Source organism: Paramormyrops kingsleyae, chromosome 13 (assembly GCF_048594095.1).
Source record: "Paramormyrops kingsleyae isolate MSU_618 chromosome 13, PKINGS_0.4, whole genome shotgun sequence".
Lineage (NCBI taxonomy): Eukaryota > Metazoa > Chordata > Actinopteri > Osteoglossiformes > Mormyridae > Paramormyrops > Paramormyrops kingsleyae.
The window spans coordinates 12,910,662-12,925,433 of NC_132809.1; the positions used below are offsets into that span (position 1 = coordinate 12,910,662).

Genomic DNA, 14,772 nt, shown 5'->3' on the forward strand with positions numbered 1-14,772 from the left:
GAATATCAATGCACATTGAGCTCCCCAGAGCTTCCACTCAGCCGACTCAGGCGCGGATTGTAGCGAAATTGCCTGAAATATGACGCCAGATTCCACCAGGGGGAATAAAACCTGTACAGAATAACAGAACAGCTGCTGTCCGCCATTTACTTCTGAAATATGAAACATAAGTTTACAACTGCATAAATATGCCATTTCAGGCAGCTGAATTTTTCTGCAATTCAACTTATAATCCCTTACAAAAAAAAATGTAGTTTGGTATGTAACGTGCGTGTGTGTGTGTGTGTGAGTTTGCATAGATCACATTTGAGGACCAAATTGTCCCCAAAGTGTAGTAAAACCTGAAATTTCCCTACTTTTGGGGACATCTTTTGAGGCTGTGCGACTCTCTTACGCACCGTATCACCGCATGTATTCAGGCCCGGGGGGGTGTGTTTTTTTTCAATGCAGCTCAAAGTATGACCGCTTTTCACATCCTACCCGGTGTCTCCGTGTTTCTCCATCTGTCATGCAGCTATTCACGTCTTATAAGATTGTTCAAATCAGGACATGCATCGGCATTTAGAATTCTAGCCAGGGGGTGCGAGGAGTTTCCTGGCATCAAGCGAATGTCGTGTCGCATCACAAAGATTCACCCACACATTCATATTACATTTTTTTAATTAAATTACTATGAGAGGAAAAAAAAGAATTGGCGTCTAATTTTACAGTAGAGCCTAAATGGGGTACAAATTGTAAAATACAAACAGTATATACAGAACAATACAAAAAAGGCAACAAATGGTCAGGGACAGATAATACCTCGCAATCCACAGGGCACACCAACAGAAAGATGCAAATAAAACTCAGGCAACGGAATCACGCAGAAATGATATACACAACGGTAGATTATCCTGTAGAATTTTCAACTAGTATACTGAACAATTGCTGCATCATTACTACCCCACCCCACCCCCCCGCAACCTAATCCCCCCCCCCCCCCCCTTGCCCTACCCTCCTGTCATGATGGTTGTCTGCGTTTCTCTTGTTCTGTCTTTCAGACGGTCAGGTGTGTGATTCAGAAAATACCATATTTATATATATACATCCTGTCCTTCATTCCTTAGCCCCTGAGGAGGATTTTACTCCACCTCCCAGTAATGCCCACCCCACCCCCCCAACTGATTATTTTCCCTTACCAACGCACCCAACCTCTCCTATGCTCTCCCCTTAGCTCACACTCTATGTAGCTCTTGGACCTAGAAGAGTCTGGATTTTGACTTCTGAAGCTTCAGGGAGGCTACTGATGGCACGTTTGGATTAATCATCAAGTTAAATGACTCAATGTTCCTTCTCAAATACACATTTGACAAGTTAAGTACGGCATCACGTTTATCAGGCCAAACAGTACACCAAAACATCTGCTGGCCAACCCCCCAGGTTTGCTCGGGCCGCGCCTCACTAAACCCCCCCACCCCCGTCGTCCCCGCCCTCATTTCACGCCAGCTCGGCCTTCTCTGGTGACTCCTCTAGAGCAATGACGGTGAACTCCTCCTTTTTGCCGTTCTCCTGGATGTTCTCCTTGTGCATCAGCGTCACCATCTCCTGCTCTCGTTCCTCGGCTCGTGAGCTGGCTGCCGCCCCCGCCGCTGCCCCGTTCCCTTCACCTCCATCCTTGCTGATCATCAGAGTCTGATGCTTTCCACACAATCTGCCGCAGCACAAAACAAACAAGAAGATCTCAGCCATCACCCGTCACCCTGCCAACTAGATACATATGATACTGTGCAACTGGGAGGATTTACATGTGGCTAATTATTCAGTGCACATCCTACATAAATAAAAGTCAAGCAGAATAGGATTGTGGTATGGCCTTGCTCCTAAAGTACATAAATCTTTCATACAGCAGCCAGAAATGAGTGTTGTGGACCCACCTATTCCTATTGGCAACTGCAACAGCTATTAGAATGATGATCAACACCACCAAGACCACGAGCAAGATGATCAGCCAGTCTGGGGGCAGAAGGATGCAAGTCAGTCAGACGAGGGCACATCGACAGTGACCCACCGTATTAAAACTGGAAAAAGACAAATATTTAACAGAAAATATGCATTGAGTGTTTTGGCTTCTAGCACTGTTTGAGCTGGAGTTGTTAATGAAGTAGACCACCCACCTGGTACAATCCCATCTTTTTATAACATAGACCACTCACCTGGTATGTTCTCATCTTTTAATAATATAGACCTCATATGTTCTCATCATTTAATAGCATAGACCACACGTCTCGTATGTTCCCATCTTTTAATAACATAGACCAGTGTTCCCAAACCCGGTCCTCGGCGACCCACAAACGGTCCATGTTTTTACTCCCAGAGGACCAGATTAGGAAACACTAAAATAGACCACTCACCTGGCATGTTCCCATGTTTTAATAAAGTGGACCACACGCCTAGTATATTCCCATCTTTAAATAACGTTGATCACACACCTGATATTTTCCCATTATTTACTAACATAGACCAAACATCTGGTATATTTCCAACCTTTAATATTTGTAGACCACTGACCGGGTATGTTCCTTACTTTTAGTATTGCAGACCACTCGCCTAATATATTTCCATGTTTTAATAATGTAGACCACACCACTGATATGTTCCCATCTTTTAATAATGTAGACCACTCACCTGGTACCCCATTAGTATTCTCTGTTTCTCCACCACGTGGTACCATGCGATTCTGTTTATTATCTGTGGTAAAACAAGATAATAAAAAATTTAGAGACACTTTAACTAAAACCTGTTAATCACAGGTATCCCTCCCACCCTCTTTACCTCCTTTCCTCCATCCATCCATCCATCCATCCAATCTCCTGAATAGATTAATAGATTGATGTGTGTAAATCTTTATTATAATAGAATGTTTTGAAATGGGCCAAAAGTTTCATAAAATAATACTTATTCATTTAAAAATAATGTTACCTCACTGGCGCACTTAATGGACGGTACTTTTACACACTGAGGTTTGTAAATTATTACTATCTGGTGTAGTTGTAGCCCTGAACACTAGAGGGGGCATTTCCTCTCCAGATTTGACTTTTTATTTGTCTCGAGCCTGAACTGGAAGTGCAGCTAATTTTGTTTCTGTGCATGATTTTATTGTAGTGCTACTGATCATAAATGACTAACCAGACCCTTCCAGCTCTCTGGTCAGAGCTGTTCAGAACTGCTCAAAGATCACCTTTAGGAAGATTCTGAGTTTAACCTAATTGTGTGGGTTCCGGGTTTTTCCCAGTAAATTTCTAATCCTCTGAAAGCAATTCAGCATGTGTATGGTAGACTGTGAAGTACTACTCCCCATTTGGTGATACTGTGGTAAGCAGTATTATTAGTCTGACCATGGTGTGTATGACCATGGTGTGTAGGTCCAATTCCCAACTTAGCACTCAGTTATCAGGTCAGGATTTGAACCTTTAACCTTCCAGTCATGCACCTTATCATCAGCAGCAGCTTTCCACCAGCTGCTCTTACTGCAGGGGTGGTTTAGACCGCAGGGATGAACCGCAGAACTATCTGCCGTTACCATGACTACCAAACTGCGAAATGTAAACATATGTGCAGAGTTGTTCTTCATTTAATACTAAGAATGTGTTGATAAGGATGGATGAGAACTGATGCTTTTGCACTTCTCTCTGAAACCTTTTGTTTTCTACATGATTTTACATTTTGTGTACATGTCCTAATATCTATTTAACCCCGTAGAACCTTCTAGGACCTAGTCATAAGTGAGCAGGTGGAAGATGCATGGAGGCAACAGTATAGCAGAGAGTTTGATATTGGGGGGGGGGACACAATTTAAATACTAAGGTCTGTTTATTGGGGGGGGGGGGGGGGGGGATGAACGACAATCCAAATGAAATACTGGGGGGCACAGGTCCTCCCCATCCAACTGCTTCCTACCCATTGGACAGATGGATAATATATTCTATTTTCATTCCTACTTACTGTATGACTCAGTATAATTTCACTACAGATGTTATTATATAATATGTAATTATATAATTATAATATAAATTATATAACTATAATTTCAGTACAAAAGTTCCCAATGGTACCTTCACTGGCCTCACGTCCTACATTCATAAGTGAAAAATAAATAACCATCTTTACTTTAATCACATGCTGTTCACCAGCAGCACCAGTACATCTCACCTTTACCTCGTGTGTTTATAGTGTCGGGCACATCGGACATCAGGGTAGTTTCGTCTGGCGGTGTCCCTGATCCGGCTATACCGTCAGATTCCTCTTCTAGGCTGGAGGTCATGCTGATTGTTGGTAGTGAGGAGACCACATCATACTTGTCCTCCACCCCATTCACTCGGTCTGTTCTGTTCTGGGTTTCTGTTGGATTGGAGCTTATATATGCTTCTGTGAATGTCAAAGGGTCAGGGGTCACCGTGGTGTCATTTTCTGAGTCTGAGGGACTGACCCACTCATTTGTGGCGGAGGTGTACGTCTGAGGTGTCTCATCGGAACCCTCGGCCTCTGTAGTGGAACGATGGACACAAGGAAGTAATTAAGCATTTTAGCACGTCTGTGGGTCCTTGAGCAAGACCCTCAATCCCCAGCTCCCCAGGCGCCGCTATGGGTGGCTGCCCTTCGCGGACAGCTTGCTCTACAAAGAGCAAGTTGAGGGAGGCGTAAAAAGAATTTCCCCACGGGGATTAATAAAAGTGTAAATTATTATTATTATCGGTTCAGGGTGAGCCAGGGTCGATGTCATAAGACAGGGGACATCTTGAATGGAATAACAACGCAACACGGGTAATTATGGGCAATTTAAAGATGACAGAATATGCCTTCGCACTGATGGAGTACATTCATGTAAATAACTCCTCGCACACATACCTGGGGGCAGGAATCGAATTCATCATTAACAGCATCTCCTAATCAATTACTGTTAATCAATTACCTTAATATTATCCTTACATTTCTTATGCAAAGTATGAGATCAGCTGCCTGATTTATTATGCCACCAGTTAAACAAAAGCACTGCATTCCAGTGGCAGGTGAGCGAATGCCCTGAGCTGTGTTAGAAAGTGGGGCTGTGTTTACGGGTTCATTACCTCATAATGTCTAGCATCATGCATCTAAAAAAAAAGCACAAAGGAATCTCTGCACTCCGTATTCTCATAGCTGCTAATTACTTTCTCAGTGTTTACGTTTTTAAATGGTTTATGTGAATGTAGAGCCACTAACGGAAGGGACAACAAGCTGATCTTCATACCAAAAGATTCCCATCCCAGCTCATGACTCAAGAATTACCACCAACAACATGAAGTCTTTAAAAAATCTTACTTGTTTGGAAACATTTTACGGAGTGCTAACTCTAAAAAATCTAGTTAGATAATATGGACCAATAGTACAATACTAAGAAGCTAATTGCTAAACTGCTAACTTTTGCATAAAGAAACGTTTTGGTTTTTCATCATAATTTGGTCCTCCTGGACATGCCAGAAGGCCAAAGCAGGCAAAAAGGTTTACTGTTTATAAACATCCCGGCATGGAAACACTTTCCGGCCAGAAAGTCTCCATGGCCTTCACTGGACTTGCTGTGAGGAAGCAATGCCCTTTAGACCAGTGTTTCCCATCCCAGTCCTCGGTGACAGTCCACGTTTTTGATTCCTCCCAGCTTCCAGCGGGCCTGTACCAGGTATTCGGTGTTCCTGATTGGCTCGGAGCTGGGATGGAGCAAAAACGTGGACTGTCCGGGGTTCCCCGAGGTCTGGGTTGGGAAGCACTGCTTTAGACACTAAGGTGACAGATTACCAAATTATCTTCACAACTCGATTTAGTGCTAACAAAGGGGCCAACACAATAGTTAACCATCAATATAATCCCTTTTGAATCTTTGATTGTTTGCAGAAGCATTCCTGATCAAAGAAAAAAAAAATCTTTACTGAGATCTGAACCTGGGATTTTTTTCTCAGATGACCTTCACCGCACCACCCAGCATAAAACACCCTCCTGTTACTGTATTGTTTGGTTTTCCAGAAGAGACCACAGTGTTACATTAATGCTGCAAACAAACGTGTTAAATCTCCTACTCCTCACAGCCTGTGGCGTTTTTTTGTTTTAAATTTTTCAGTTGAGTCGTGAATTTCCCTTGACTGCTGCTGACGAGCAAAGCACTTCCTGAGTACATCTGCGGGCGTGTATCTCACCTGCTGCTCCCCCCACACCATCTCCTGAAGGAACGCTGTCTGTGTCGTTCGCATTACGAGTGAAAGCGGCGCTGCAGTTCTTGTCTGAAAGGTCTGTCATAAAACCAAGAAACAAACACATCTTCAGGCCTGGTGCTGCGAGCTCAAATGCAAACAGACTCAACCATTTTCTAACAGAACGTGAACAGAAACTAGCTGCCCATCAATTCCACTTACGACTGTCACATTTTCAGGAGTGTTTTCAAGAGCTGCATTTGGCTTTAGCCTGTTATTTTATGATCTCTTTCAGCTTCATTGCTGTGATTCATATTGAAAAGAAAATCACATCAGATAAGCTCTGAATAAACATGGTCCAACAAGTCATACCCCACACAATTTGAAACGTTTGTGGTCACTGAAATTGTTTTACTTTCTAAGCCGATGCGTTCATCCAAAGAGGTACACGTTACGCCATTTGATGACAACTCAATCTTTAGAAGATTTCAGGTACCTCAGCAGAACCCCGCGTGGGAGTGGATTTGTCGTCTACTTAAATTACTGTAGGTTAAAAGTCACAACCTGAACTGCTCTTGTTTAATTTTTTTTCCAGTTTCACATATAAAGGCAGAGGGACTACATATCAAACATTCGAAAGTAAAAAAAAATTTTTACAAATGCTAGTGACAAAACAATGTGGAAAACATGCAATTTCTTCTTTGTTATTAGAACATAAGAACATAAGAAATTTACAAACGAGAGGAGGCCATTCGGCCCATCAAGCTCGTTTGGGGAGAACTTAGCTAATAGCTCAGAGTTGTTAAAATCTTATCTAGCTCTTATCTAGCTTTGTCTCTGAGGACATTAAACAGAGAAGACCTTACCCTTTTCGTCAAAGCAGTAGGCGTCAAAGTGCACGAGGGAGCCTGAGGAATCAGCATAATATAAAATTCCTGTTAAGTTGTTGGCACAGTTGGGGTGAGGTGTTCTCCTGAGAATTGTTACGTTCCCATTGCTGATCCAGCCGTATCTATGGACAAACAAGAAGATATTACTGGATATCATAACGTGACTGATGTTACTGGATTAAAAATGTAATGGTGCAAAAGCTTTAAAGTAGCTGATAATTACAGGAAGGGGTTAGTGTAAAATAATTCGTATTTTATTCGTATTTTGTTAATATGATGTCGCACTGTTGTGATGGTGGAAATACAACTGAATTTGTATTTGTTGACAGAGGAGCGTCATTATGGTAACGGCAATTTCACACCACAAACAAACTGACAGATATGTGCAGATAACAAGTCATCGTCTGAATGTGCTCTGCCGGTGTCGGCGTGGCCGGCGCTGTCTGCGGTAGCTCCACCTGCATATCTCCATGCCTTTCTTGTAGGCTGCTGTGATGTTTTCCAAGGAGGCCAGTGTGGTCCCCAGGCTCCTGCAGACATTCTCCGCTTGCTGGAAGTCTAGAGCGTAGCGGGATCCTCCCACTACATGGAAAACTCCAACATAGCTGCAGCCACGTGACACCACCGCTGGGAAAGGAACACGACATCAAACCCATCGGTCTCACACTTCTCTGAGCAATTGTTCCAACCTGCTCTTAAGTGACCTGGGATAGGGTCCAGGACCCCCTGCGGCTGTAGGCAGGATAATTGGTCAATAGATGGATGGATTTTTGAACATGTTTGTGGGGATCAAAAAAGTCCATCCATCCATGCATTTTCTGTAACCACTTGTCGTATTCAGGGTCGCGGGGCCTATCCCTGAGGCTATGGGCGTAAGGTGGGGAACAACCCAGGATGAGGCGCCAACCCATCGCATGGCATGATCAACGAAGAGTAATACAAAAATATAAGCAATTAATATGAAGAAAAGTGGAATGTAGAAAGTTTAGGTGAGTCTGGCCAGCATTCTGAGTATTCAGCTGAGGGGTATTACAGTTATAGCAGAATATCGCGACTCCATCGCCCTGCAGCTCACACTCACTGTATCTGCAAATGGGTGCTGCTGTTTAACTTGAACTCACACTTAGCTGTGGCTCTAACTCCTATTGGACTCTTGGATGATCTTTAAATACTGGCCTTAAGCATCTAATACAATGCACATGGATTTAGGGAGCAGCCCCACAACCTCATGTATCCAGTGTTACAGGTTCAAGTCCTGCCGCATGTGAAGCCAGTGTTCCTACCTGTGTTATGTGGGTCTCCTCTGAGGCCCTCATGTGATTAGGCTAAGCGATGCTGATTAGCAGTTAGTCTAAGCGATGTCGCTAAATTGTCTGTATGGTGTGGATATGTGTGCGTGAGGGGGACTGGTATCCCATCCAGACCATTCACCCGGCATGTCATAGGATAAATTCATTTCCTTGTGGACAACGAGGCACTATTCTACTCGGTGTAAATATAGAAATTATGGAAAAGAGATGGATATTTTCCCTCACTATTTTAACAGCAAGAAATGAAAAGTTTGGTGTTTTACCCAAGAATTTTCATTCATGGGTAATGCTTAACGTACCCTTAATTGAATCAAACTCTGACACCATGTTTTTTGAGGTTTAAATGTAAAAGCGTAGCATACAATAAATGTGGTCAGGTAAAGGGTCGTGATATACACCTCGCCGGCACGGATCGAAGCCAAATGAAGGCCACATGTTCCCCTCACACAGGCAGGGCTCAGCTCCCTAAAGGGTGGGGGCATGGAGGTCTTATGAATCTGCTTCTACTGCTTCACCTGGTCATGCCAGAAAGCCACCCCTCCCCCCCCCCCCCCCCCCCGCCCTGGTAATGCCACCCTTTCATGGCATTATTAACCATGTGTGCCAGTACAGTCCGTTCATGGCTGCCCGCTTGGGGCCCGTCAGATTAGCCCTAAAATCAAATTACTACCTGCTTAAGTATAATTTATTATGTTTGTTTAAGATTGATTCCAAGCTTGTCAGATCTAAGAGAGCTCATTAGGCCCAAAAGATCATCGCCATGGAAACCAAGCAAACAAGTACAAAATCAGCTACGGGCGAGAAACCGTGCTTCCTCTTCCATCCGAAGTCATTGTGAAAATCTCACCCTCTCTGCTCTCTGTGGTGCGCAGTATGCGCTGACACGACGCAGCTGTGTTTCGTCTTGCAGCTGTGAAAATGCTACGGCTGGGTCTGCTGGGACGACTTGCGCTGTGACCTGCCGAAACACAGTCAGCCACACCGGTCTGACGTGCAAACGGGAGACGAAAACTCCCAAACCCCCATTCCATTGCGCCAATGGTACCCAGGGTCTGGCCCCTGCCAACCTGCACCCGTGAAAGAAATGGCTCAGAGATAAGGCGTACCATCACTCCCCATCAGCGCCCTGCATGAATTAATGGACCCAAAGTTTGAAAGTGGGTCAAAGAAGAAAGAAAATTCCAGCCTACAGAGAATAGCTACAGTCCTGCAAGGCTGTGGATGGTGTTTATGCACAGTGGTGGTCTGCTTATCTCTGTCTGGCAGGGCAGGTTATTACTTCTAGCCCAGAAGAGATGATGAGCCTGCCGCTGGATTTCTATTTAATTGCAAATTACACATCAAGGCATCTGTGTCCTGTTAAGGGAGAAAGAGCCACACCTTCCTTTAAAAGAACGAAGTCCAAACTGCTGAAATCCCCACTAATCGCAACATCGCCTGATAAAAGGCCCCCATAGTAACGGGTCTCACTGGCCAGTCTGCCAGCAGCTTGGCCTGGTTCAGGGCATAACGGGACGCTCCGCCGCGGCCGGCGGACGCCCTGCTCCGTGGGCGACCTGGTGGGCGGCCTGGTGGGCGGAGCCTGGTGGGTGGAGCCTGGGCCGTGTGAGCGATGGGAGTTTCCAGCCTCACGTGGGCCTACCACGGGGAACCTGCGAAGCTAAACCTAAGCCGGACCACACGGAACCACAGGGTACCCACTCCTCCATCTTGGAAATTCACACCATACGCCCCAACTGGTGCTGTGCCCCCCCACATTCTCTCAAAGGCAGCAGCAAATGCCTGCAGCCACCGCTCTGGCATGTTATTTACTGAAAGAAATACAGACATGAACCTTATGTGAAGTGGAATGAATAAGACGATTTGTGCCCCTTTACTGTGGAAATGCCCGCAATATTAACCTTCCAATTAAGCTATAAGGATCAGTTCCCATCTCATCACATTACATTGTTCATCTGATATTTTCCTGATAAGTGATTTAACCTCTAGTATTTAAACTCCTGTCCTTGGACCCCTCAGCTCTGGTATGGTATCCTCAAACCCCTACAGGGCCTACTGACCGATAGGCCCTCCCCAGGGTAAAGGTGCCCCCATAGCTGTACGTGGGTGGAACCAACTGAAACATGAGAAGTCCTTTCGGGTCTCGTTCCCCTGGCTCCAGCTGCGCGAGTCACAAAAAGAGAGAAAAAAGATCTTTGTGTTTCGGCACCTCCGCTGAGCGCTAAGGTCTTGCCGCCAGCGCGGGCGTGTTTACGGTAAACAGTGTGTCCGCTTTCCCCGACAGCCACCCCTGTGCTGCCTTTCCGGACGCCTCACCCTTCCGTTTTTTTATATTTTGTTTTTTTGCAGATGAGGCAGATTTAAGAGAGGAAAAAAACATGGTCTGCAATAAGAACATGCCCCCCTCAGGAATTTGTAAATATGTGAATCGGGGTTGGGGCGGGGGGGGGGGGGGGGGGATGGGGGCAAAGGAAAAGAACCCAGGAGCAGCTTCCTGTCCAGGAAGATGTGGCATGCACCGATTCGGCTGTTAGCTCGCCCAAATCGTCTCCTGCTCTTGGCGGCTGCCCGCACTAATGCACCCGCTGGAACGGCTGCACGGAAGCCACAAAGACTTCTGTGTATATGGCGGGGAGCTGGGGGGGGGGGATGGGGGGGTAGTGAGCCAAGAGTTCATGAAAAACAGGGCTTTAAGGTGTAATTAATAGGTTCAGCTGAGGTCAGAGCGGGTGGGATACTGGACACCCGAAATACGAGAGGAGATTCACCCCTAAAAGCCAATAAAGGGGTGAAAGTAGGATGCGTGCTGCCGGGGGAGGGGGGCATTTTCGGAATTCTATCATATTACCCACAGCCACGTGTTTATTTGTGTGTGTGTGTGTGGGGGGGGGGGGGTACTGGGTTCAATGCATGTCTGAAATGCCCCTCTGGCCCCCATCCACTGTCTAGAGTCAGCCTAGTCAGTCACGCTCTGAGGAATATCACCCCCCAATCCCATTGAAAGGAGACACAGCGCTTGGAAGCTGCGAATGGGCTCTGTCAGGCAGCGTGCTTGCGGGGCCAATCCGGGACGCTGGGTCTGTGCTGGGATCACCGTGACTGTGAGGACCCAGCCGCTAACTGGCAGAGGAACCAACGCGGCAAGCGAGAAAATCTACCCGACACCAGCTCCCACCCTGGGTGTCCCATGTACGCCGCTATGCTCTGCCCCCCCCCTTACAGCACGGCGAAGCTCACCCCCAGCTAACTGCTTTGTGGGCTGGCTCCAGGAATGAGGAACGTGCACTGGGGTTAAACTGAAAGTTCAACCCCCCCCCCCATAAACACACACCACATAACCATACTTGTGCACAACCCTCCCCTTGTCTTCCTGTAACGGTCTGGCCCCGCAGCTGTACCCTGGTGAAGCTTTAACAATAAGTCCAGGGAGGGGGTATGGGGGGTTGGGTAGGGGCACGTCATGTCTTCCTGGCATTCACATCCCAAGAGGCAGTCGAAAAAACCTGAGACCTGTTTGACTCAACCCCACCTTCTCTTGTGAGCCCAAACCCAGGCAACCCTCCCCCCACCAACAAAAAAAAGGCATGAAAAAGCACCCCAGACTGTCTGCACCGACACGGGAGCGAGAGAGAGTGGGCTTCAGTGACCATGCCAGGGCCGGCAGAAAAGGTACTAACAGTCAGATCCATCCATCAAGTGACTGGAAACGACTGGAGTGATTCGAGGCGCGGCGGCGCCACCTGCTCTTCTTGGTCGCGCGCGGCAGAGACGGCCCTCTTTGTGTCTGCCTCAGCGGCGCCCGGGGACCCACGCGGCCAAAGCCCGCCGCTCAGTCTTAGCGCGAACGGAGGCGCCAGAGTTACGCCACAGCATGCATGCCTCCCCTCTCCTCCGCGCACTGGGCTCCCCCGGCTGTCTCCCGCCACATGCTCGCACCGGCACGCGCGCCCGCGCATGTACTCACACCCCGGCGCGGCTCCCGCACGTGTGCCGGCAGCCACGCCACAGCCTCTCAGCCGCCCCCCCAGACATAAAGGAACGAGGACGGATCACTCACCGGGAATCTTGCTATCCAGTGTGTCTGAGCGGGAGAATCCCAGTAACCCCAGGGCGACAAACGGGGGTAAAATCCACATGCTGATCCTCGGCAGGCGTGATTGGGGGAGAGGGGGGGCACTGGATGATGGTGGAGGTCTGCTCCCTGTCTTGCCACCACTGGAGGGGGGTGCAAAGGCCAGTTGTCTGGGAGGTCCTGTTGCTGCTGTGTACTTTGCCCAACTTTTTAGTATTCTGTGGCTAAAAGAGACACTCACACCAGTGGCCAGTGCCACAAGACGGGACCAAGAGGGGGGTACGAGCGTGTTCACACCCTTTTTGTCCCTGTAGCTTGCTCTCTCTCTCTCTCTCCCTCACTCCCTCCTTCTACACCCCTCCCTTCTCTCTCTCTCTCCCTGTCTCACAGCCTCAGTGTCTTCCTGTCATTCTCTATGCTTTCACTGGTTTCTTTCTCGTTTTAATCATTAGCCCGTTCTCTCTCTCTTTGTTTCACCCCTCTTTCATCCTCTCCCCCATCCTTTCTCCTCCCTGCCTGATAGTAACACTTACACATGGCAGTTTTTTTTTTCCTCACCATCCCTTCCAAGGGGGGCTCCATTCCTCTCCACTGTCCTGTCACTTTCTGTCTGGGCAAAAAAAATCACACGGCAGACCCCAGAGCAATCCAGTCAAACCAGTATACCAGTATGTTTGATCTGGCTGATTTGAACCAGAGGGGACATGAGAGAATTTCTTGCTTGGTATTTTCTTTTACAAAATACTATATCATCAACCCTTTCAGGACACAATCTTCTGTACAGGTTAAATAGTCAACCTCTCTTAGATGAATCAATTTGGAATTCCGGTTTAATGTAAATATATCTGCCCGCTACTAACGTTCACATTTGTCGACTCCATATGTGTAATACCGATCGTCCATCCATCCCCCACAAATACCTTTTCTTCCTTGGGAGAAATGCCCATGATCTCTGAATAACACACCAAAGCGCCCGCATTTCTAAATTATGAAAAAGCTCCGTTAGTTTCTGTAGTACATTAAGATTAGGATGGACGTTATTGATTCCGGGGGAATTCTGGCGCATACGTACAGCAGAAACAACGTACGTAGTACATAGACGAACATACATAATATAGAGTGCCAAACAGACAAAGCGCAGAGAGCAAACAGCGCACAGAATAAAAAGGGCAAACGGAGCGAAAAATAAATTGCCGGCGGTTTGGAATTTTGCCACCAGGGAAGATCGGCTCTACATCTGAGCAGAGATCGCACTGACTTCACACCCCGTATTTTAATATGTGACTTCTTTGTGCGTATTGCACTACCACTGGCAAACCACAACTCAAACCAGCGCTGAATTCAACGGTATTGCTACCATCCAGTACTGGGGTTAATCGCGCAGCGATCGTCGTAATAAGACCAAGACCTGACACAGATGGTAGTACATAGGTAATTATGAATACAGATTACGGATGCGATGCCATAATGCCAGGGCGCCCTGCGCCCTCATGTGTGATCTCCAGCCCCCACTTTCAGCAAACATCTGCCCAAAGGGACGTGCATTTGTGTTTCAGTTAGCCCACATTAGCATGCTGTCACTTGCGATGGCACAGGGCTTGAATTTGGGTCCCCGGCTTTTCTCTGGACCCTTACAGCTCCTTTGTTCAGGGACACGTGCACCATAGCTTTAATTACCCAGGTCAGCTTCTCTCTTTCAGTAGCCGCTTCTCCTTTCTGCTCACTGGTCCGTCCGTCTGCTCCCCCGCGTTTCCATACAACTGTTTATTTGCTTTGTTTCATAAACGGTCAGATTGAACAAAGTATCGTCTTTTAATAGATTCCGCCATACATTGCTCACAGGAAACCAAACACAAGTAACACACCGGAAAGAACAAGCACCTATCTTAAAGCGCGTTTGCATCTGGTTTTATTAAGGGTCCAAACCGCGTAGTGCTATGGAGCCTTATTGATTTATTTATTGTCTTTGGCATACTGGAATTTTTAGGAATACAATTTTTAAAATTAATTTTCAGAATACAACGACATAGACAGCTGTTAGTTTGACTTTCAGATACCTCATACATCCCCCGGCACAAAGAAACGTTTTTGAACAGACAGAAGTACAGGATGGAAAAAGAAATAACGAAATTATAATGCATCATTGTGTTTAGGGCTGAATGCATGGTATGAAATTCTTGTCTGTATTTCCTAAAAGTGTAGGGTATTCTGTTTAACTCATATGCAGTTAGACAAATTCTGCAGGAAAGGAAGAACGAGGGATCAGCTATTTTATTTTAAAAAGTAAACAGTAGGGTCACGGGAAA

The 14,772-nt window shown here is 46.5% G+C and overlaps 1 protein-coding gene across 2 annotated transcripts; it reads right to left on the reverse strand.

Annotated features, from left to right (window-relative positions):
- Nucleotides 1-985: 985 nt before the first annotated feature.
- LOC111859507 (uncharacterized) lies at nucleotides 986-12,893 on the reverse strand. 2 transcript variants are annotated; one of them, XM_023842245.2, is made up of 8 exons: nucleotides 12,452-12,893; nucleotides 7,543-7,711; nucleotides 7,061-7,206; nucleotides 6,201-6,293; nucleotides 4,189-4,521; nucleotides 2,665-2,727; nucleotides 1,914-1,992; nucleotides 986-1,690 (listed from the first exon to the last, which is right to left on the reverse strand). In XM_023842245.2, the coding sequence occupies exons 1-8, from the start codon at nucleotides 12,528-12,530 to the stop codon at nucleotides 1,477-1,479; spliced, it is 1,176 nt and encodes a 391-aa protein (XP_023698013.2). In that variant the 5' UTR covers nucleotides 12,531-12,893; the 3' UTR covers nucleotides 986-1,476. The 2 variants fall into 2 exon arrangements, with proteins under 2 accessions (XP_023698013.2, XP_023698014.2); XM_023842246.2 differs by having other exon boundaries at nucleotides 4,195-4,521; nucleotides 12,452-12,889.
- Between the last annotated feature and the right edge of the window lie 1,879 nt (nucleotides 12,894-14,772).

Coding starts and splice junctions, on each gene's coding strand:
- LOC111859507 (XM_023842245.2), bottom strand. CDS start 12,530: ATGTGGATTTTACCCCCGTTTGTCGCCCTGGGGTTACTGGGATTCTCC. Junction 4,522..6,200: donor TGGTGTGGGGGGAGCAGCAG/GTGAGATACACG, acceptor GTTCCACTACAG/AGGCCGAGGGTTCCGATGAG. Junction 1,691..1,913: donor GCAGTTGCCAATAGGAATAG/GTGGGTCCACAA, acceptor GTGCTGCGGCAG/ATTGTGTGGAAAGCATCAGA.